Source organism: Astatotilapia calliptera, chromosome 8, assembly GCF_964374335.1.
Source record: "Astatotilapia calliptera chromosome 8, fAstCal68.1, whole genome shotgun sequence".
NCBI lineage: Eukaryota > Metazoa > Chordata > Actinopteri > Cichliformes > Cichlidae > Astatotilapia > Astatotilapia calliptera.
In genome coordinates this window covers 3610320-3634416 of record NC_137429.1, presented here as the reverse complement: position 1 = coordinate 3634416, position 24097 = coordinate 3610320, and the positions used below count along the sequence as shown (strand labels likewise).

General features: G+C 40.6%; 2 protein-coding genes and 2 pseudogenes across 4 annotated transcripts; 1 reads left to right on the top strand and 3 right to left on the bottom strand.

Moving 5' to 3' along the window:
* Positions 1 to 1291: 1291 nt before the first annotated feature.
* On the bottom strand, positions 1292 to 6943 carry LOC113028017 (UDP-glucuronosyltransferase 2B31 pseudogene; annotated as a pseudogene). The gene is made up of 2 exons (XR_013910880.1): positions 6787 to 6943; positions 1292 to 3040 (listed from the first exon to the last, which is right to left on the bottom strand). The product of XR_013910880.1 is annotated as a UDP-glucuronosyltransferase 2B31 pseudogene (transcript).
* A 2569-nt stretch (positions 6944 to 9512) lies between these two features.
* On the bottom strand, positions 9513 to 13331 carry LOC113028015 (UDP-glucuronosyltransferase 2B31 pseudogene; annotated as a pseudogene). The gene is made up of 2 exons (XR_013910883.1): positions 13297 to 13331; positions 9513 to 11889 (listed from the first exon to the last, which is right to left on the bottom strand). The product of XR_013910883.1 is annotated as a UDP-glucuronosyltransferase 2B31 pseudogene (transcript).
* A 3234-nt stretch (positions 13332 to 16565) lies between these two features.
* On the top strand, positions 16566 to 21740 carry LOC113027821 (endonuclease domain-containing 1 protein-like). The gene is made up of 2 exons (XM_026177641.2): positions 16566 to 17883; positions 20500 to 21740. Exons 1-2 carry the CDS (start codon positions 17560 to 17562, stop codon positions 21133 to 21135), a joined length of 960 nt encoding a protein of 319 aa, XP_026033426.1. The 5' UTR covers positions 16566 to 17559; the 3' UTR covers positions 21136 to 21740.
* A 287-nt stretch (positions 21741 to 22027) lies between these two features.
* On the bottom strand, positions 22028 to 23229 carry LOC113027882 (DELTA-stichotoxin-Hcr4a-like). The gene is made up of 3 exons (XM_026177702.2): positions 23005 to 23229; positions 22765 to 22885; positions 22028 to 22600 (listed from the first exon to the last, which is right to left on the bottom strand). Exons 2-3 carry the CDS (start codon positions 22866 to 22868, stop codon positions 22150 to 22152), a joined length of 555 nt encoding a protein of 184 aa, XP_026033487.1. The 5' UTR covers positions 22869 to 22885; positions 23005 to 23229; the 3' UTR covers positions 22028 to 22149.
* Between the last annotated feature and the right edge of the window lie 868 nt (positions 23230 to 24097).

Genomic DNA, 24097 nt, shown 5'->3' with positions numbered 1-24097 from the left:
GTTTGGCTGCCACAGTACTGTCCAAAACTCTTGAGCCACCCTTCATTTCTTTATATTTTGATTCCAAGGAGCAAGGTTTTTTTGCAATTTAAAGTGGTGTTGACTGATAGTTCTCCAAGCTTTTGTGTTTTTCTTCAGCGGCTTTTTCACTCATTTTCAGTCCAGTTTAGTATTTTCGCACGGACAAAGGGTTACCCAAAGAGTTATTAGCTGAAAACCTGACGTATCTTGTCATGTTGTGCAGTGTGTTCTTAAAAAATTTGAAGAAACTGGACAAGCGAAGACAAACAATGAAGTATCAGACCTAAAATCTATCATCAGAAATGGTCCCAAGTTGAAGGGTGGCTGTTAAGAAGCCATTTACAAGGACGGGAAACAGGAAATGAAAGCTAAGGTGTCCCAAATTACATAAAAATTAGACAGAAAATCAGTGGCAACTTTTGGTTCTGCAGTAAGTAAAGAAGAGGATGTGGAACAAGGTAGAACAGTGTCTACAGCCAACTGTAAAACATTGTGGAGGTACAGTCATGGGCCTGGATGACTGAGAACTTTCACAGACATAAGTCATGGGCCCGGTTTGGAGCTGCTAAGGCAGGCTGTATATTCTGTATTTTCATTATTGTTTGCACATTTCACTAAGCTTTTGATATGTCCCTAGCAAAATATGAAGAAAATCTGACTATGAAAAAATTTTTTTCATAGTCAGATATTGCTCACCATTGGAAGTTTAATATTGCATCACTTACTTTGTATTAGCATTAAGTGACAGTGACAGCACCAGAGTGATTTGAATCAAATAGACAGTCCTAAAACCTTTGTAGTTTATGGAACAGGCCAAAAAGAAAAATACTCTGTCCCTATATTAGGATGCAGGATCTTTGGAGGATAAGTTAGTGTAAGGATGTTTTTTTTATTGTGTTCCATATTTACTTTTTACTTTCTATCCATCCATTTTATAACAGCTGGGCCCAGGTCGCGGGGGCAGAAGCCTAAGCAGAGAAGCCCAGACCTCCATCTTCCTAGCTACCTCCTCCAGTTTGTCCAGGAAAACATCAAGGTGTTCCCAGGAAAGCCAAGAGATATAACTGCAACAGAATGTCCGGGCTGGCTTTGTTCATTATTTGTTCCTTTTAGGCTGAGCAGCAGTAAAGAACGACTAACCCAGGAGAAATCTCAAGTAAGATTTGGTCTTTTCATATGATTGGGTAAAGACAAGAAAAATCTAGAATATCAATATGTCTGTGAAGGTTCTCAGTCATCCAGGTCATCGTAGTCAAAGAAGCTTGCAAAGAAAAGCGTCTGGACTTCTTTAAGTTACTTGAAAACGTAAAGAAGGTAACGTAAAGAAGTCCAGACACTTTTCTTTGCAAGCTCCTTTGACTAGAATATCAATATAACATTTTAATTGGATCCATCTTCATTCGAGGAGTCACTCTTGCTTTGGTTTCCTCCTCCTGCACATTCGAAGCCACGTGAATCGTATGACTGCCACTACACAGGCTGTCAGCAGAAACAAGATGACCAACAAAAAGCTTATAACATCCACAGAATGATACACATACCAGGGCATCTTATAAGACTCGGTGCGTAAATGTGCAGCTCCTTTGTGCCTCATAACAAACTCAATCCAGTAAACTGCAGCATCCAGAGGATGCATTGGTCTGTCTCGGTGGAGAGCAGACAGATGCTTCATGTTGTTTCTGTAGGAGGGCTTGTTAAGAACTTCTTGTAGGACTTTGAGGAAATTCTGCTGGGTGACTTTTGTTACATCCACCATTTTAGCAGCTCCTCGAACTTCCATTCGCAAAATGTTTTCAAACTGGTCAAACAGCAGGGGAATGCCAATAATTGGCACACCATGGTACATGGACTCATAGATCCCATTGGCGCCACCATGAGCCACAAAGGCTTTTATCTTTGGGTGACCCAGCAAGTCGTTTTGGGGCATCCATTTCACCAGAAGGGTATTGTTCCCCACATTGTTGGGGCGTTCACCAGCATGCCTCCATACGACCTTTTGAGGAAGCTGAGCAAAGGCAGCTGCGATTTCTGAAGTTATTTCTATTGGCAAACCATTCACCAGCGTCCCCAGAGACATCAGGATGAAGCCGTGTTCTCCTGAACTTTCAACAAACTCCTCCAACTCTGAAGGTAAGGCCTCAGCAGGCTTACACTGAAATCCTCCAATGTAGACAATGTTCGGCATGGTAGGCCTGGGGAATTCGAAGACAAAGTCCACTCTCATGAGCCACAGGTCTACTCCTTGAAGAAGCTGATAGAAGTTCACATCTGGGCCTAAGTACTTTTCTACCATTCTATCATAGGGAGGACACACTATAAACTTGTCAATGCAGGTGTTGAGGAAGTAGTGGAATGTGTTTTTGACTCTTTCAAAAAAGGTCATCTTGTCAGATATGGCATTTCCAGAAGTTGGGACATATGACGTTGGTGATGGAGCAACCACAAAATGACCTTCCCCACTGGTGATCCATCTGACGTTAAAAACAACTGGAAGCTTTAGTTTGTGGGCCACTATAACTCCAACAGGAAGTCCAGGGTCCATAAGAACCAGGTCAAAATTAGAGTCACGTATCTTCGACATTAGAGTCTTGTTCTCAAATATTTCTACACCTAACAGACTAGCTTGTTGGTGAATTTTTGATAATGAACCTATCATTTCCCAGTAGAACTTTATGAAGGCCATCAAAGATGCCCCTTGTTTTTTGATTTCCAGTATCTTGACCAGGAAAGCTACATAGAAGTCCTGCTCCTCTATGCAGACAGCCTCTGGTAAGGTGACAGTGATGGAGCTGTAATGTGGTGCCTCTTCTTTGACATACCAGCTAGTGGCTGTGCGGACCACAGTGACTTCATGGCCTTTGGCGTGGAGGCTCTGGATCAGCAGGTTCATGTTCACCCAATGGCTGCCATCAACGGGGAACACCAGAATCTTTCCACCCTGGACAGGACTTGGAAGTAGTGACAAAGTCACCCCCAGAAGAAACAGAGAAACTCCTGGAATGCTCCCCATGGATCAAGTCTGAGGAAAACCATAGAACAATTATAATTTAACTGTTAAGTTCACAGTCAATGTTGCAAGTATGATTGTACAAGTGATGCATAAATGACATCTTGAATTTCTTCCAACTGGCGAACTTATTTAAGTTGCAGGACCCACCAGATTACAGAATTATTGATTGAGTTGAAAGGGTTGTCTTTTTGAATGGTGCTACTTAGATAGCTTTCTTATTTCTAAGCAGGTAGTTAAAATTGCCTAAACCTGGCAGGTGTGCAAAAATAAAGGTAAAAAATAAAAAGAGAAGAAAAACAAATACTAGTTCAAAACAAAAAAAACCCCACAGGACTCTAATCACAATGTCCTGGCAGACAATACCATGTCTTTACATGGATTTTGTAGGTCTTGGGCGAACAATTGTCTCTCAGCATCTAATACTGTTGCAAAAGTTTTGAATATAATGGTAAGATATGTATTACCATATAATGGTAAGACATAGGCATGCACTGTGTCATGACCTGATATGAATGAATGCATCCATGTATGAAGGTTAAATACTTCAAGTCAAAGTCAACTTAATTCTGAGTTCTGCTCTATGTTCAGGACATACACAGAAATCAAATGTCATATCCTCCTGATCCACAGTGTGCATACAGATACAGATTCGAAATTACATATTAGGTCTCAGCATATTAAAATGAATTACACAAGATACATTAAAGCCTAGATTCTATTATTGCTTTCTATGCACAAATACATTTGTGGCTTACAAGAATTCTTAAAGGTATATACGCTATTGCATTTCTTTATGTAAAAATATAAAGTATCAATGATTTATTAAAAGCCTCCATCAATTATTGCAAGTGAGGAAACATCAGAATGAAAGTCCTTCATGTAAAGTAAAGGCTAAGACATGGAGCATCTTTTTGAGAGCAGATAATTCTGAGTGGGTAAAGAGGTGAGGGAGGAAGTTCACTATCACGACAGCCTGGCTGATGAAACCTGGTGGAACCACCCAGAACTTTTCTCTGGGGTCACGAGACTAAAAAAGCTGTGTGAGGGGTTTGTGGGATCACCCGCAATACTAACAGTTTTGTAGAGGGAGGGAGAAGATTGAGGCCCCAGATAGCTTCCCTGCTCCATTTACTATATTCTGTGGCTCAAGGTGGTTGAGTCTTCAAACCACACAGAGATGCAGCTGGTGAAGATGCTCTCAATCATGCCTCAGTAGAAGGTGCACATGATGGGTACTAGGGCTGTCACTTGTCTAGATTGTTTTCACTGCACCACATACTAATTGAGATACCTCACTTCTGTAGTATGTCTCATCATTTTTGCTGTTGAAACCCACCATAGTTGTATCATCAAATCAAAACAAATCACTTTTATTGTCACGTCACATCACTGGTACAGCACATGTGAGTGAGATTCTTTTCTGCAAGCTTCACAAGCAACAGTGGTGTGCAAAACAAAGAAATGTAAGAAACAAGCCAATTATAAGAGCAGGAATGTGAGAATTATGAGAATAAATATATGTACAATTTCAGGATGTGCACAATAATGTATGTATGTGTGCCAAACTTTGACAATATCCCTATAAAGTTGCATCACTGCATATTGTTTAGTTTGGACTTTGTTACTTTGACTGAACGCCAAAAATAAATATAAATAAACCATAAATAAACCTGCAAATCTAATAAAGAGGTTATTGCTGTAGTGTGGGGTATGGTTGTGGGTCAGCAGAGTGAAGAGAAGACGACTCAGCAGACATCCCTGCTTGATGTGCTGTTGTTGACCTGAACTGCTGGTGGCCTCTCAGTGAGGAAATCCAGCAGTTAAATACAGGGGGAGGTGTTTCCAAGTGTCTATTAGAGACCCAATACTGTACTTGTGTCTTGGCAAAGACAAACACAATAAACTATTACTCAAGAAACACAAAAAAGGACCGAAGGCTCTGTATAAGCAAGACAGAGAAGAGCCATTGTGTCTAAATATGCCACTTTCTTGGTGTGTGTCAATCAGTCCATGGCTGTTTTTGCCCTGGGCCAAAATAAAATGTTGGCAAAGCTATAAGAGTATAATGCATCTAACTAGTGCACACAGTGACTTTCCACTACAGTTGGTGTTTTATGCACATTTTGAGTCATCTGGAAGATCTGCACAGTATCAGTGGAAAATCTTCCACAACACTTAATGTAGGATATAAAGTGTGTCACTCCTTACAGAACATTGATAGTGTAATAATGCAATGACACAGTCACATCCAGCAACAACTCATTTAAAAAACTAAATGGAAACGATATTTGTAAAGTGAAATACGTCTCTTCAGAGATAACCCAATCAATAATCAATTGGTTTCTATGTAAACGTGTCTTCTTTTCTAAATGTCTTTTCCACAACTTGAAAAGATCTCATTTCACCTTGAACATTTCAGCCGACTTTCTGAGGTTGTGAGCTGTCTGCCAAAGCTGTCTAAAGTTTTATTTGTTTTGTTTTTGTGTTTTTTTTCCGGTAGCATGTACTTCAGACAGCTCCAAAAAGCTTGACTTTGGCCAAACAGGGCCAAATCATAACATTATTTAGTCCAAAAACAACATCCATGGACAACTGATGATTACTGGTTTTGCGCCTGGAGGTCCCTGTCATCATAATGGTGGTCTATTTGTTATTAAATGACCATACTATACTTCAAAGGTTGTATTCAATGTACAAAGCACCTATAGTGTGCCACTGGTGAGCTCACACTGCGTGTATTCAAAACACTGCATTTAAAATGACTTGGAACAGTTTAATAACATCACTGTCTGAGCGACCAACAACAACAAGAGAAGAATTTTTGCCAGATGTCAGAGATCAGTGGAGCTTTTTACTCTGCGTATGTGTTGAATCACTTTAAAACTCGAGCAGTTGATTAATATATGTCTGTTTCTCTTTCTGTGCAGTGACTTTGTGTCTGCAACAATCGTGTAACATAAAGTCGCAGAATCTTAGAGGTATGTGGCTGACATCATTGTGGAGGCAGATGCCCCCACAAGATCTTCTCTGGTTATTAAAATAATGGTTTGTCACATTCTGCTCATAAATGCACACTGTGTGCATTAACTCTAAATATACAGTTCTGTGTAATATAGCATTTTAATTCTTCTTTAAGCCACATTTCCTGTTGTTTTCTGCAGCTATCATTTGTAAATTAAACCATACTAAAAACCACTAAATGCCCAACCTGTGCTCTATTTATTGCTACATTTAACAGAGGTTAAGTAACACCCACACCTCTTTGAACTCTGACTGGATTGGATCATGACATCATACCTAGAAAGATGCATCACTGCATATTGTTTAGTTTGGACTTTGTTACTTTGACTGAATCTGTCCAGGCACACATAATACTTGCAACAAACTCAGAGCTTTTTGGAGTAGTTTCTGCTATAGGAGCTCCCTCAAGGATCACTTTGCCATAACGAGATCACACACAGGCTAACCTCACTGTGTAACATGAAATGTTGCAACAAATCAAAGTTCAGGGGGTGTATGTATGTCCTGAGTAATGCCTGCAGTCTCTAATCTCGTCATCTACATTTAGCAGGGATTTTCTAACAAGCTAAAAACACCAAAGAGGAAGAAACATGCCCTTGTATTCAGTTTCTTTTCTGAATGCCAGCTGCTGAAGAAAAAACAACTAAGTCTTCTGAGTTTATTTCGGAAGTGCTGAGTAAGCATTTATAATAGTTTAACTGTTACTGTGAAGGATAGAAAGTGTTGTAACCTACCTTAAATGCCTGAGAATGTGGACAAAAGTACTTTGGATCCTCTCTGAGAGAAAGGAGCTCAGCTTCAGAGTGCAGGAGAAAAGAACCCAAATCCTAATTACTGTGTTGCATAAGGTGGGAGGAGTGTGTAACCCGTGGGTTTCATATGCATGTGCGCAGTTTAGGGTTGGGAGAGGAAAGGGAAGTAGTCTTCCTACAGAGCACATACTCTGTGGCACACACACAAAAACTGTGGAGTAACACAATATCTTCTTAAACAGAATAAAGCCAGTGTGGTCTTGATCTGTATGAGCTCAACCAGTGAGATATCCCTGTTCCTAGAAAGTAAGAACATTCCAATGACAAAAGAAAAAACCTGGAATTGCAAATTCTGGGAGTTTGCAAAAGCTCTCGGCATTCTCAGGAAATAACCTTGAGAGAACCAATAGGTTGACACTGGAGCAATGCACACAGCAGCCCTCACAGCTTCCTGTGACCTTAGTGGAACAATACAAAAAATAACATTTTAAAGAGGTGCAACATTTATACAGTTTTTAATATGATTGCATTTGTATAGTAATCAGTGTTAATCCCAACACCACAGTGCTGCTGATATACAAGGTAAAGACAGAATCAGACTCATCAGAATGAATGCCTGTTTAATCTATAAAAGTAGCATAAATATATATCCTTTAATATCTGGGAACATGTGAAGCTTTTTAGCTCTCGAAAAAAGTGTGGAAAATTACTAGAGGTCAAATAATTACCCCTCGAATGGAAATTCATAGTGATTAGACTGCACCTGCAGGGTGCGCAGCCGCTACTGACTTTACCTACTTAATTCTCATAATTACTTACACACAGCCATGGCTAATGGATCAAACCAAAGACGATACCTATGCCATAAAATATGAGCATAAATGTGATTTATTTGTGTGCATGAAATGGGAGACATGAGCTTTCTTGATACTAGCAGCAGGGGCTGAAAGATTCACGTTGAATTTTGACTGCTATTCGGTGTTGCTCTTGCATTTTAGTTTCTTGGAGTCAGAAATAATCATGTAGTGGATACATGTGTTGGTACACGTGTCAAAAGCCAGCCACTCTCCAAACTTTGAGTCTTAAAAAAATGTAAAAATACAAGTTATAGAAAACGTCTCCCATGATGCAGTTGTTATAAAGGTAGACCTTACCCCCAGAAAACAAAAAAAGGTTTCATGTATCAAGCTGTAAACATCTTTCCTTCTGCTGTAAAGTCTGTGAGGACTGGCTCGCGTTTGGAGACAGCAGAGGAACTGCAGAAGTTGCACATGTAAACATGTAAACACTTTCTTATTCATTTTTGAACCTTATAATCCTCCCACTCACCCACTCCTGTAAACCACTATTGCCCATTGATTAAAATATATCTAAAAGATATATCTAGTGTTCATTTTAATTTCAAATCAAAACCCACAAGTGTTGAGCAGTCAACACCACCGTTTAGGGTTTTTCCCTTATACCAACTTCAGTATTCAAAGCACAGATTCAGACCACCAGAGTTTCATATGAAACAAATGAAATAAAACAGCAAAATAATTTAGAGTTTGGTTTCTTTTTCTCTAATCAATACAAGGTACCAGGTTTTTTAGGGGCTAAATGTTGATCTTGTTTGTAAAATGGTGTTGATATCAGCGAAATAATCAGCTGTAAAACTCTGTAGATTTGAGGGAACTGTGGAATAAGGTTGAAATGAATCAAGGCAGTAAAAGTTCATTCAAACAATGAAAGGGTTTCCTCTTATGAGCTGTGACCATGGAGCTGGTAACATTCATACTTTTAGAGTCTGTGTGTGAAAAATGACCGAATGTGGTCTTAGAAACCGAGGACGTTTCCAGGATATTTCAGATGGGTAGCCATGAGCACAATGCTCAGCCGAAATGCAGAAATTATGACACAAAATTTAGCTTTAGCAAAATGTTTATTACATACCCACAGTAAATGTTCTTTAAGTAAAAAAACTCCTTGTGCTGATGATAATTATTGATTTATTGGTGTGTATATCATGTCAGTGTTGCAGCTGGAGATGATTATAATTACTTATATACTGCTGTTTAGCTTTGTCTACAATGTTACAGCATCATATATTAGTGGCTTTATGTTTCAAAATCTGTTAATTAAAGTGTAACTGATGCTTTGACATAAATTCAGATTAGACTTTTTTTTTTAATTTTATGCAATTATATAAAAAAGGAATTACTGTTTTGGTAAAACACCAATAAAAAATACTCCATGTAAAAAGTCAGTAATAAACTCGAATCATATTTAGGAGAAATGTAATGGTGCTGAATTAATAAAATAATAATACAGCAGTAATTGCTTATGAAAAGCTTCTTATGATGCTCTTGTTCAGCAGCCTGATTGATGTGAGAATGTGTTACCTGTCCAAGCCTGCAGAGATGTGTCTAACATTTTCTGCCTTTTTCTCTGTCCTAACCAATGACTGTATTTCAGAACAGGAACCACGGGAGGATTCAGCCTGAAGACTCACTCTGTTTAATTATTAAGCATTAGGCTTCCTGATGGTTTGGTCCTTTGTTGATAAGTTTCAAATGCTGTGCTTAAAGCTTAGTCAGACAAATTAAGCCAACCTTTACCTCCTCCCACTATCAATGGGATAATTGTATATGTTTACTCATGCATCACTGTGCAGCACAGCACATAACAGCAGACAGTCTACGCAAGGATAACACAAAAACTGCATGACATGCTATTCACTTTTCTTAAGTTTATTGGAGAATTACTTATTGAACTCATTTTGGTAGCTAACTGCAAGGTGAAAGACAAAACATACAAACCACGTGTGTTTACATGTGGAAAACATAAATGTGTTCAATATGTAAATAAAGTTTTTTAATAATAAGAAATGTCTTATAATATATGTTAAAATCCCATGCAACACATACAACAATGCAACCTCAAACTTCTTAATGTGTTTTAATTTCATAGACTACACATGCAGAAATTCCTGCCCCTTTCACACAAAATGTGGAAATATGTTTGTTTTGAATTGAAATTTCATGTTTAAATGACTAAGTCTTCTGAGAATGTCTTGCTGAACTTATTTTCAATCTATTGCACCTGTCAGTCACCTGCTGTCCTATCTGAAATTCTTAAAAGTAATTTGTTATTTAGATATGACTGAAATACAATAAAGAAAAACTGGTACATATTAGATAATTCATTTTGAAATATTAAATCTGAAGAAATAGAAGCTATTTTGACTGCTCTCTTTTTCACCATAGCAGGAAGCTCCCCATCTTTGATTTGGCACATTTCTGTTACAGTGGATGCTCTTTCTGGAGCAACTCCCCCCCCCCCCCAAAAAAAAAGAAAAACAAACTTATAAGCATTGCAGCAACAATAGTATTCCAGGACTTTAAAGTTTAGTATTTTATTTTCGATTGGTCGACAACAAGAAAAATCTAGAATATCAATACAACATTTTGATTGGATCCATCTTCATTCGAGGAGTCACTCTTGCTTTGGTTTCCTCCTCCTGCACATTCGAAGCCACGTGAATCGTATGACTGCCACTACACAGGCTGTCAGCATAAACAAGATGACCAACAAAAAGCTTATAACATCCACAGAATGATACACATACCAGGGCATCTTATAAGACTCGGTGCGTAAATGTGCAGCTCCTTTGTGCCTCATAACAAACTCAATCCAGTAAACTGCAGCATCCAGAGGATGCATTGGTCTGTCTCGGTGGAGAGCAGACAGATGCTTCATGTTGTTTCTGTAGGAGGGATTGTTAAGAACTTCTTGTAGGACTTTGAGGAAATTCTGCTGGGTGACTTTTGTTACATCCACCATTTTAGCAGCTCCTCGAACTTCCATTCGCAAAATGTTTTCAAACTGGTCAAACAGCAGGGGAATGCCAATAATTGGCACACCATGGTACATGGACTCATAGATCCCATTGGTGCCACCATGAGCCACAAAGGCTTTTATCTTTGGGTGACCCAGCAAGTCGTTTTGGGGCATCCATTTCACCAGAAGGGTATTGTTCCCCACATTGTTGGGGCGTTCACCAGCATGCCTCCATACGACCTTTTGAGGAAGCTGAGCAAAGGCAGCTGCGATTTCTGAAGTTATTTCTATTGGCAAACCATTCACCAGCGTCCCCAGAGACATCAGGATGAAGCCGTGTTCTCCTGAACTTTCAACAAACTCCTCCAACTCTGAAGGTAAGGCCTCAGCAGGCTTACACTGAAATCCTCCAATGTAGACAATGTTCGGCATGGTAGGCCTGGGGAATTCGAAGACAAAGTCCACTCTCATGAGCCACAGGTCTACTCCTTGAAGAAGCTGATAGAAGTTCACATCTGGGCCTAAGTACTTTTCTACTATTCTATCATAAGGTGGGCATGCTATAAACTTGTCAATGCAGGTTTTGAGGAAGTAGTGGAATGTGTTTTTGACTCTTTCAGAAAAGGTCATCTTGTCAGATATGGCATTTCCAGAAGTTGGGACATATGACGTTGGTGATGGAGCAACCACAAAATGGCCATCCCCACTGGTCATCCATTTAACATTAAAGACAACTGGAAGCTTTAGTTTGTGGGCCACTATAACTCCAACAGGAAGTCCAGGGTCCATAAGAACCAGGTCAAAATTAGAGTCACGTATCTTCGACATTAGAGTCTTGTTCTCAAATATTTCTACACCTAACAGACTAGCTTGTTGGTGAATTTTTGATAATGAACCTAGCACTTCCCAGTAGAACTTCAAGACAGCCATGAAAGACGTCCCCTGTTTTTGGATCTCCAGTATCTTGACCAGGAAAGTTACAAAGAAGTCCTGCTCCTCTATGCAGACAGCCTCTGGTAAGGTGACAGTGATGGAGCTGTAATGTGGTGCCTCTTCTTTGACATACCAGCTAGTGGCTGTGCGGACCACAGTGACTTCATGGCCTTTGGCGTGGAGGCTCTGGATCAGCAGGTTCATGTTCACCCAATGGCTGCCATCAACGGGGAACACCAGAATCTTTCCACCTTGGACAGGACTTACAGTTAAGGACAATGTCACGCCCAGAAGAAACAGAGAAACTCCTTGAATGCTCCCCATGGATCAATTCTGAGGAAAACAAAAAAAATAATAATAATGATTATTTCAATGATGCCTAAATTAGAACTTGAATTCCTTCTAAGTTATTTTATGAGCTTGTCTTCACTCCTGGCTATGCTACAGGACCCACTGGATTAGACCATTATCAAAAGGGGGCTGTCACGCCCAACTTTTCTGTACAAAAAGAAAAAAAAAACAAGCTCAACACAGGACTCTAAGCACAGCTCCGAGGCATATAAACCCTCATCTTTACATGAATTTTCAAGGCACTGTGGGGAGAAATTATTCCTCAGCAGCCAAACCTTTCTTCAATATTCAACGGTACATTATGATGACCGAATATGAATTCAGGTATGAATATATTAATTAACTACTGGGCAATCATTAGGTGTGTCTCCACCCATCCATCTTCTTCCACTTATCCAGGGCCGGGTCATGGGAGCAACAGGCCAAGCAGAGAAGCCCAAACCTCCCTCTACACGGCCACCTCCTCCAGCTTGTCCGGTTGAACACCAAGGCGTTTCAAGGCCAGCTGAAAGATAAAAATCTCTCCAGGATGTCCTGGGTCTGCCCCTGGGCCTCCTCCCGTTGCAGAACACCTCACCCAGGAGACGCCCAGGAGGCATCCTTGTCAGATGCCCGAACCACCTCAACTGGCTCCTTTCGATGTGGAGCAGCAGCGGCTCTACTCTGAGCCCCTCCCGGATGGCCGAACTTCTCGCCCTATCTCTAAGGGAGAGGCCAGCCACCCTTCGGAGGAACCCCATTTCTGCCGCTTGTATCCCAAATCTCGTTCTTTCGGTCACTACCCACACTTCGTATCTATAGGTGAGGGTAGGGACGTAGATCGACAGGTAAACCGAGAGCTTCGCTTTTACACTCACCTCTCTTACAACAGACCGGTACAGCGTCCGCATCACCGCAGCCAATCTCCAGCTCTCTTCTCCCATCACTCATGAACAAGACCCCAAGATACTTAAACTTGATCTTGACAACCCTTGCAGTTGTCAAGATCCATCACTGCATATTGTGTAGCTTGGACTCTCTTTTCTTTGACAAAATCTATTCATAGACACGCAAAATACTTGCAAAGCCCTCAAAACCTTTTGGTGTGGTTCCCGCTGCAGGAGCTCTGTTAAGGATGACATTTTGCCATAATAAGACACATACACACAGCTACACTGTCCAAACCAGTTAACATGAAATGTTGCAACAAATCACGGTCCAGTGGGGGGTATGTCCTGCCTGCAGTCTCTAATCTCATCATATGCGTGTAGCAGGGACTTTCTAATAAGCTAAAAGAACAACAAGAAGACACACACCCTTGTATTCTGTTTCCTGTCTGCATGACAGTTGCTAAGTAAGCATTTTGACTCAATTAACTATTAATGTGAAGCATAGGGCGTATGAACCTACCTTCAATCCTCGAGCGTGTGGAGAAAAGTACTTTCAGACTAGTGTGGAAGAGGGGAGCTCAACTTCAGATTACATAAGAAAAGAACCCAAATCCTGATTATTGTGTTGCATAAGGTGGGAGGCGTGTGGATCTTAAATATAAATATATAAATATATAATTTGGACTCACAGTCACAACTCACAAATGAGCGGCAAATGGCTCTTCCAAACACCCAAGTTTTATTTTGGATGCTCATATTATTTAACTTTGCAGACAGAAGCTAAATTATTCCACAAAGAATACCAGGGTCCCAATTCTTAGCCTCCCTGCTGCTAATAGGGAGTTGTGTAACCTTTTTACTGGATAACAGCCCACAATCATTTGTTGTCGTTTTCAGCAAGTCTTACATACTGAGCAATCCCAGCCTATTCTTCTTTCTTCAACCTCTCAAGCTCCTCCATATTTGAAGTTCTTATGGCATGGACTTTAGTCACCCCACAGTTTTTCAGTAGGACTCAGGTCAGGGCTTTGTGTAGGCCAGTCAAGAAAGTTCAACTTTCACATCCTTCCTTTTCATGATTCCTGCCACCTTTACAAGATCCCACTACTGAAGCATCACCACAGCACAATACTTCCACAACCGTGTTTCACCCTTTTTATTTGGCTTGTACACCTCTGCCTTCTTTCTCCATGAATAAGCAGCAAAGGTCTCCAGTTTCAACTCTCTTCTCCAGGTTGTCCACATACTTCAGTCTGGCTTGAAGGTGTCTCTTCTACAGAAGCTGAGTTTTTCTTGGTCTGCAACCTGACAGTCTATTACTGTTCAGGGTTCTAATCATTGTCATCTTTGAGGCTACAGTGGGCTAAGCCATGCACCATTGTCTCTGAAGTTGTTCTTGGGTCTTTAGACACATTTCTCACTAATTTTCTTTCCAGAGTCTTTGAAATCTTGTACTTCCTCCCTCTGCCAGGCAGTGCTTTAAGTGGCCCAAAAGAGGTGCCGGTACTCTATTTTTTTTCCGCCTCCCCTGAGGTAACAACAACTATATTGAATGGGTTTTATATACAACAGTCAACAGACAACCTTATACAAAATAATAAATCATTTTATTAGTTTGTGGATTTGCTTGGGCTAGAAAGAGCTACTGAACATAAATAAAATGTGCAAAAAGGTATTGAAATTTTTTTTAACAAAATGTACATAAAATAAATTATAAACTAATTTGTATTTTGCTCTCTCTTGAGTCACTGCTGCTATCAGCAGCAGCACTTGTAAAGTGTACCTGCAGAGCTTGGTAGTTCTCCCATACTGCTTTCACTGTTCTCTCACTTGAAGCAACCCAACGCACTGATAAAACACGGCCTATCACAAGGAGACGTTGTCCAACATTGTGAGCACTCTCGGTTAACTCCCTTTGGTTTTTTGGTGATGCATGGTAGAGGGAGTAAAGCTGATCTAAGAATATTTTAAAGTGGTTGATTCCTCCTACCTCCTTCAAAACATCACAAACTGCCAGTTCCAGTCTGTGATTGGAACAATGCCAGACAAACAGGTAAGGGAATTTGGAACAAAGCTGTGCAGCAACTCCTGCTTTCCTCCCAAGCATCACTGAGGCTCCATCACAAGCAAATGCCAACAAATGTTCCTGTAGGTAGTGAGGGTCAAAGCCATTATTATGAAGACATCCTAACAGTGCTTCAGTGATGTCCTTTGCTGTGGTCCCCTGCAGCTCAATCAGTTCAAAAAATATTGTGTCTGGATTTTCACTGGAAATAGCTGACCGCAGGCACACGACAAGCACAGACTTTCCACTTATTGTAGTGGATTCATCAATGAGCACACACAATTTTCTTTCATTCATCACTATGTCATTGACTACCTTCTTTTTCATTTCAGCTGCAATGTGATCCAGTATATTTGCACATGAGTTATTAGAGTGCAAAACTCTGCCCATCTTGACACCATTTAAAACTTGCAACTGGACATCTATTGGCATGTCTGTAAAGGGACGCCCATGCTTGCCAATCTTATAAGCTGTTCTAAACACATTGCAAGTTGAAGCGTAGTCAGCCTTTCTCATATCTTCAATGTGTTTTTGCATTGTATTTTGTGTTGCCTTCTCTTTTATTTCAACTGCTTTCTTGTGATAAATTGAGTCTCTGTGCTCTTTTATTTTCTTTCGTAGTGAGTTTTGTTGTGCAGCCTTGTCCCTTCCAAAAGACGAGATTAAGCACCCACTCCACTCCTGCGACACTCTCTGCCCTTGCTGCATGTCCACGCGAGCACAAACTTGACTACACACACTACAACCCAACTTTTGATTTCTGCTGATCAGCCACTTGTAATTTGTGGAGAAATACCGGACTTGTGCTTGGGACCAACATTCTGGCCACTCATGCTCGCTAACGCGGCTGTTGTCATCGGTAGAAATGGTGTCATTCTCGTCCTCGTCGTCGCCAAAAGTGCCGTCGTCCGCGGCTGCGACACTAGTGCAGCTTTCGTTAGCTTGCGTCTGACCTGCAGCGATATCATTCTGGCTTGGTGGGGTGTCAGCCAGCGAGTCCTCTGATTCTGACCTTGTTCTTTTACTAGTCAGAGTCTGAAGCCAGGAGAGCATATTAAGTGTTCATTGTTTTTGTATTTTAACGAGCAGCTGTTTGCGCGTTTTACACACACTCTCCGGACCACGTTGAGTTGTTGACATGACAACGGCAAAAGCGACGCATGCGCTTTTCACTTGTAAAACACATTGGTGTATGGGTAATGTAGTTTCTGCTCTCGGTGGGACGAATTAGGAAGCGTGCTTGTGAAGGGCGCTCTGAAAAGCGGCAGCGCAGCCAAACGATTATAACAGATGTGCAAATGAGAGTACCGGTACGCTAAAAGCACGTCCTGGGCGCATGGAGAGGTGGCGGTACTCTCAAGAGCTATATTTAGAAGTGGCGGTACTGAGTACCGGCGCGTACCGGCCCACTTAACACTGCTGCCAGGTGTGTTCTGTACTATGTGGCTCTTGATTTTGATACATCTTATTTCAGTTCTTGACACTTGGAAAGACTGAGATAATTTTATATTTTCTGCTTTGTGGATGTCAACGATTCTTTTTCTTGAGTCTAAACTGATGTCTTTTGTTTTTGGCATAAAGCTTTTTAATGTTATAGCCCAAACCCTTGGTGGGTTTTTTATTCTGTGAGAACATTTTTAGGTAACGCTCAGACTGGCTTTGAACATTACCAAGTCAAAGCGCATCATTGAACAGCAGTGGTTTTTGCCATGGTTCAATCTCCTGAGGCCTGATTATATTGATCATGGTAGTTTTTGTTTTTCTGAAATAATTCTGGTATTGTGTATAAATAAATACAAATTATTGAAGTTTTTGAAAGAAAACTAGTATTTTTAGAAGTGCTGTGTTGAAAATATTTTATCAATTAACGAAGCTCTTCATTGGAAAGGTTGATCATTTTGTCCTCATTTGACAGTGAATGCTGATGCTGATGCTTTGGTTGGATGATCTTATAACTGAGCAGCTCACAGCATTAATAAGGTCAATCTGTGTCCATCCACTCTTGTCTGTTGCTGAAAGTGAAATGTAAATGAGACCTGGCCCGACTTTTTAAGGTTTCTTTTCAGACTTTCACAGAATAGTGCCCAAGGTGCTCAGTCAGCCATGACAAGAGCCATTTTGATTCCCACGGGGTCAAATACAGCTGCTCTTTAACACCTGCAGTCCCTGCTGCAGACTGGGCTCACTCCATAAAATATTTACGTTTATCACTATGAAGAGCTGATCATTACACATCAATCACTTGCTGTCTTGAGGAGTTGTTGATTTCTTTGCAAAGTAAAGTTAACTGTTGTTTCTACTGTGTGATGGTGGCTCTAATGAGACTTTAAAATTTGTTCTAAATTTTTTTTTTTTTGATGTGCCAATCCAACATCCCATACCTCCAACCCAGACACACTTAAAACTATTCTCTACCTGTGTAAAGCAATGAGGTGTTTCGTGTTCTTATTTTAATTTACGCTTTTATGGATGTTTTTTATTTTTATTTTTTGTACTTCTTGTTAAATACAACGTCACAAATAAACGCTGACATGGTTGAACAGATGTTCTACATCAGCTGGAATTTACTGAGATGGCGCTGACACGGTGGACAGATTCTGTAATCCTATTTACTTCTTTTTTTATCACTGAAACTGTTTCTGCTTTAAGGAGGTCACGTGTTGATCTAAAGGGAAAAACCACGAGTGGATTCCGGGCATCGCGTCTTTGTGTGAATGTATGAAAAGGCTCTGGGAGGTTAAAGAGACTCGCTTCGCCACCGGTAAAATGCCTCGTTTGTGCGCTCTGCTCGCCCTGCTCTTTGCTGCAGGCTGCTCGCTGTGCGCTGCGGATGTCGGGACCTTCACTCCGTGCCTGCAGTTCTTTTACAGGTCTTGGCCCCCTAAGGGTCTGGCAGGGACGCCGATCTGCCAGCGTTTTATCAACAAGTATCGGTTCGCCACCCTGTACAGCCGACCCCGCCGCTCGCCCTGGTTTTCCGCCTATTTGTACACAGTACCTGCGGGAAAGAGACCCTCAGCATCCTGGAAGTTTGAGCCACAGGTGAGAGTTTGAATAATCCGTGTGTGTTTATATTAAAAAGAACAACAAAAGTAATAGATAGCATGCATCATGGTGATTATTGAAGCTGGAATGGAAACAGGCCAAAGTAAAAAACAAAAACAAAACACAAAACACAAAAATTAAACTAAACTAAAAGAAAAAAACCGAGTTTAAGCAGAACTTAGACTTTGTGCTGTGTCAGCTCTGCGTGCAAACACGCCGCACACTTCACGTCTCAGAACTGTTAACCGCTCCAAGTGTGTTGACATGCCAGCGAAAATCATGTGATTGTCGAGCATGTGCGTCAAGAGGAATTTGGTTTATGGGAGGAAGTTGACTGTTGACATAATTACTATAGCGCTGGCTGGTACACAATATTTTTGACACTGCATGTTTGAACGAGATAAAAGATGACTTGGTAAATCCTTTAATTGTCCCACAAAGAGAAATTTGATAAAATTTACTGGAATACACACAAAATGTGTGTTCCACTGTAAAACCCCAAAATATAAGAGTCACACAAGAGTTAAATGGGGAAGGCAAAATAAAATGACTGTGATGGTTTGGTAGAGTTGGAGTGGGAAGCAGAAGAACAAATATTTCATTTGAATGCTGCTTTTCCCAACTTCCTCTTGTGAAGTTTGCTTTTGTTATGTTATGTGAAGCTCTTTGTACGCTTATCTAATCCTATTTTCACTTGCAGCAAAGTCAAGGCCAAAAGTCAAACTTTTACTGACAAATAAAGCAAATTAATGCAAACAGTCAGCATTTGCAGTATTGACCTTTCTCCTTGTTTCTTCAGTGGGCTGGTTTCAGTCATTATGCAAATGTACGGTTTATAAGATTGGGGAAACCTGCAGTCAGCTGAGACTGAAGAAGTCACCTGGATGAGTGACAAAACGTTTCTCCCACTGAAAACGCTACATCCAGATGAACAGAATCAACTTGTGGAGCTTTAGCTTTCTGCTCATTTCTGCAGATTGGTCAGTTTAGGGATTTTTAACAGGACACTTTTCAGTGGCACGGCTGAGATCTGTGTCAAGGGTAAACCCTGATTGATCCTGCCTCAATCAGTGCTGCAAACTGATCGCTTTCTGAGGACTGGCCATACTAAAAACGTGAATAAAGAGAAATAAATGAATAAAAACTGAAGTGTTAAAGTGTTTGAAACTCAAATTTTGTGCTACTTCCAAACCTTTGGGCCATATCTGTTTTACGGTACAGTTAACAGGTTGAAAGGGGATATAACACTTCTTTTTTTTCTTTTTTTGTGCCGCATATTTCTTGTAGGACACTTTCTCGCTTTTATAATGTCAAAAATATCCAACACTGGCTCAATATGTGAGACTGTAAGGAAGTGGGGGTGGTGGTTGTAACCCTTTGACTGTTTATATCAAGAAAACTTTCCACGACATCCTGTTAAAGGCCGTGTGATATGAATAAATAAAAGTGTTAAGATTTCTCATCCCAACTAATAAAATGACGAAAAGCCTGAAAGTTCTTTGGACGATAAACATAGTAAGCGCCACATGTGCAGCAGGAGATACCCCACTCCTCCACCCTAAACGGAAACCCCCCTGTTCCTCTGATTAGTCAAAGGCGGAAATGAAATTGTGACTCTATTTGCCTAATTTATGTCCCCACTTTTGATTTCAGTGTGATGATCTGCTTTGCATTTCACACTTCTGAATGTACAGAAATGGGCTGCAGTTTATCCAGACAAACAGCAGGGGGCACTAGCAAGAGCACTTCTCAATGAGAAGGAGCAATTGGAGCTAAACATGTAAAATACGTTTTTACACCTGCTTCTAGAAAAAAACGATCTTACTTTAGTAAATACAGCAATGATAATAATATAAAGCAATGCTTCTGTAGTTTCTCTAATTAGGACGCTGACATTGTGCAAAAACCCTTAGCATTCTGCGTCTCCAAAAGTTGATTCTGTTCATCTGGATGTAGCGTTTTCAGTGGGAGAAACAAAGGGCTGGACCTCCCAGCCCATTGTTTCTTCAGTGGGCTGGTTTCAGTCATTATGCAAATGTACTGTTTATAAGATTGGGGAAACCTGCAGTCAGCTGAGACTGAAGAAGTCACTTGGATGAGTGAAGAAACATTTCTCTCACTGAAAACGCTACATCCAGATGAACAGAATCAACTTGTGGAGTTTTAGCTTTCTGCTCATTTCTGCAGATTGGTCAGTTTAAGGATTTTTAACAGGACACTTGCTTGATGTCCTGTCTAGTCCCAGAGTAAAAAAAAGTGACATATAAGTGAAGGCCACACTGAAAACATGTTTATAGTCTTGGACTAAAGGCAGTATCAAGTGGCAATGCCAAAATAAACTTCATAACTTAGCATCTTTTATTTTGTGAATATTTGCTTATTTAGCATGAGGCTAGGACAAATCCCTCTCAACCGTAGGTGGACTGGTAATGACCGGGAGGTTAAGTTTAAAGCATAGTCCTGGTACTTCCATTGAAGCATTGCTGATAATAGTACAAATGCAGCTTTAGGAGTGTCGACAACATTTTAGCCGAACAGCTTAAAGTCATTTGTGAAATCAGTGAAGTGTAAAGTCTGTAATAAAACCCCGTTTCTTCCTTTGCTGATAAACAGTTAGCCTACCCAGGGGGAGATGGCAACATGGAACAGTTCCCCCCAGGCCCTCTGGATCAGAACATTGTGGAGAGCCAGGCAGTGCAGCTGGACTACATCAACTCCACCTACTCCCGTGGCCACTTGAACCCCAGCCTCCACCACATGAGCCACGACACCCGCTCATCCACCTTCACCCTCACCAACGTGGTTCCCCAAAAGAAAGGTTCTAATGATGGGCCTTGGGAACTTCTGGAGCACAGTGTGAATCACACCTTAGCAACCTACTGTCTCGGAGATGCCTACGTCGTGACGGGCATCATCCCCTACCGCAATGACGAGCACTGGCTCAAGAATCACCGCGTGGCGGTGCCTGAGTATATGTGGTCTGCCTACTGCTGTCCAAAGTACAACCAAAGTCTTCCAAAAGAGCTAACCAACGCCTTTCCCACGTACGCGGGCATCGGACGCAACGACCCCAACAGCAGCGAGGAGATTGTGCCTGTTGATAAGACGGTTAAGAAACAATTCAGGGGATATGATGTGAGAAATATGTCCCTGGAAACACTCGAGATGTACTTGAAGGACAGATTCAATACTGTTGTTAGTGTGTTTTATGAGCAGTGCACCGGATCAGACCTCACAGAAAATACATAAATGATACATAAATGCTGTTATATACACATTTCTGTGAGAAGAATAACACAAAGTGCAAATATTAATGACCACTACTGAAATGACTCATACACAACGCGCTGCCGCTGAGTTCAAGTATGCACAAAACACTTTAAACCACTAGGTGGTGTCCTTGTGCAATACATGTAGCTCCACATTTCGGCTGAAGTTGTATGTATGTATCAAACTAATTCATATTCTGATTCTGATTCACTAAATAACTAATAATGATCAGTGGTGTAAGAACTACTCAGGTACTAAACAACAATGCACATTCCTACCAAAGTAGAGCACAGATGTTTTGTTAGCCAAATATACTTGAAGTATCAAAGAAAACTTTTCATAACCTGATCTATAACTTCTATATCTTTGCCCCAAAGGAAAAAGTGGCAATGACTCCAACTCTTACATGCAACATCTATATTACTACGTATTATTCTTTTATTTTTTACTATTGAGAAATTGGAATGTCCTAATTTTCCCTTTTGGGTGCATAAAGTATATCCGATTTATCTAACAGCACATAGTATGTGTTAATATGTGCACCTGCAAATGACAGAAACTATAATAAATCAATATAGAAAAGATTTTCATTGCTGCAGTGTTTGTGTCCTAAATCAGCTTCCACTGTCTGAATCAAAATGTTGTAAAATTCCACAGATGATTAAAAATATAAAGCTTGACTCTTAAAATTATATTCAAACACAGTACTTGAGTAACTGTAATGAATTACTTCCCAAACCTGCTGGTTTTGTTTGTACTTCATGCCCCAATCAAAGTAATGAGTAACAGACTCAGTCACCTGCTCCACAAGTTAAACCCAACTGGTGTGTCGTTGTGTGTATTTCATGTCAAATGATCACTGACACTTGTGTTTTATCACATCAGACTAGTAAGAATTTATTGCATTTACAGGTAATACAGTAGCACAGGTGTACAATTGGCTACACGGTGGTGTTTCAAGCAGGTTTACTCTGACAAACATGAATCAACAACTCAGTAAGATTGCTGCATGTGGGGAGTGAAGAGCTTGTCCCAGATCTCCACCTTCATGATGGCCCTGCCCAGGGGGGACATGGTACCCTTGATGTCCAGGCTCCCGCCCTCAAAGGTGAGGTCGGAGCCTTTGGCCTCCACCCGCACGAATCCCACCTGCTCTTTGTTGTAATACATCTCTTTGAACAGGCTCTCATTGCACTCTTTGCCCTTCTTGTAGATTCCCAAGGCAAACCAGTTCTTGTACATGTTATAGTCATATGGCACAGAGAACATTATAGCGAGTGTCTCATCGGCTCTGTTGAGCTCCTTCTTGAACAGGTCGTAGGTCAGCACGCCCACTGCCCCAGTGGCTTTGGCTTTGCCCTTGCCGAAGTTGCACACTTCAGTCTTTTGTGGACGTACAGTCGGTTGTGGGGGGCTGCGGCAGCTGCCACTTTCCAGGAAAAGCCTTTAATTTTTAACAGCAGCAAAAGTGAGGAAAAAATGAAAGCAGGAAGCAAAATTTGAAAATGAATTTTCCTAACTGGATATTTGTCAAGCTGCACGTAAAGCATATTCTAACTTTAATCTGTACAGACAAAGTGAGCAAAAGTGTATTTATTTTGGACATACTTAGGGTCAATCAGGCAGTAGTTGTTGGTGAGGTTAGTGATCTCTATGGTGACGTTCCTTCGGCTTTCGACAGCGGCAGCCAAAGCTTCTGCAGATTCACTCATGGTGTGGCTTGTAAAGGCTGTGACAGACAGAACAGAAGTGTAAACTGCAGATCTGTGAATGAGTTTAACCAATTGAAATAAAAATGCAAATCCATCTGAAACCCTCAAATAACTGAGCAGGAATGAAGCATCTTACCTGTCGGGATCACTGGTACGTAGCTGACTCGTGCTTGGACAGATTTGAGACACTGAGTTCAGCTCTTACATGAGTCTCGTTGGGGAATGCGTTGCACCCAAAGGTGTCTCCACCCATAAGCATGCATCCACCTCCCATGTTGCTTCCCATCGCATGTCTGCAGAGGTGTAAAGCAAAGGGTGTAGCTAACAATAACAGCACAGGATAACTGTAGTCTTTTTGTTCTCACACTGCTGTCAATTTGTGAAACTACGAACTGGTTTGTTGAGGTTTGTGGGATTTTTCTGCACTACACCTTTTCTTTCTGGGTCTGTGATTTTGTTTTTCCATTGTCTGCATGAGGAAACAAACATGCTTCGTCTCTGCAGAGGGCTTAGACAGTTTGAAACATGTCTGTTGAAAGGTTGATGAATAACCTATTCCCCAATCCAAACCAACAAGAAAATTAACTTTAAACTTTAAAAATTCCAATAAGGAGAGGTTATAATACTTTATAATAGACCCTGCACTCCTAATATTACTGTGTAATCCCATTGGAAGAACAGGAAGAGTTATTCATCCTTGTCAAGATAAGAAAAGATGTGATACACCGTGGCCATAGGCACTAAACATTAAACATAACTTATTAAAAAGATATATTAAATAACTCAATAAAATTACATGCAATGACCAAACAAAATACCACAGCAGGGTAATGTTAGTGGCCTGTATTTGTGTGACTGTCCAGAGCAGATTACAGGAGCAGCATGTCAGAGATGAACATCTGATGATTTTACAGGGAAATAGCATTTAGATTAGAGATTAGGATGCTCTAGAATAAAGCATGCATCCTTAATACTTTTGAGGAGGTTAGGACACTTATTCAATACTATATCATTTGAAAACTTTTATATTAGCTTCATAACAATGGCTCACAACAGTGAAAACGATGTCTTAAGGATGAGATAATAAGTTAGATAGTAAGATAAAAGTAAAGACTACAATTTGAGAAGAACTAATGATGATCCCAACTCCCTTTTCCTCTCTTTTAAAACACTCATTATTTTAAAATACTTATAGTATTTTTTGCAGTTTTATACTCTTTTGTTCCGTC

Coding starts and splice junctions, on each gene's coding strand:
- LOC113027821 (XM_026177641.2), top strand. CDS start 17,560: ATGAAAAGGCTCTGGGAGGTTAAAGAGACTCGCTTCGCCACCGGTAAA. Junction 17,884..20,499: donor CCTGGAAGTTTGAGCCACAG/GTGAGAGTTTGA, acceptor GCTGATAAACAG/TTAGCCTACCCAGGGGGAGA.
- LOC113027882 (XM_026177702.2), bottom strand. CDS start 22,868: ATGAGTGAATCTGCAGAAGCTTTGGCTGCCGCTGTCGAAAGCCGAAGG. Junction 22,601..22,764: donor TACTGCCTGATTGACCCTAA/GTATGTCCAAAA, acceptor TAAAAATTAAAG/GCTTTTCCTGGAAAGTGGCA.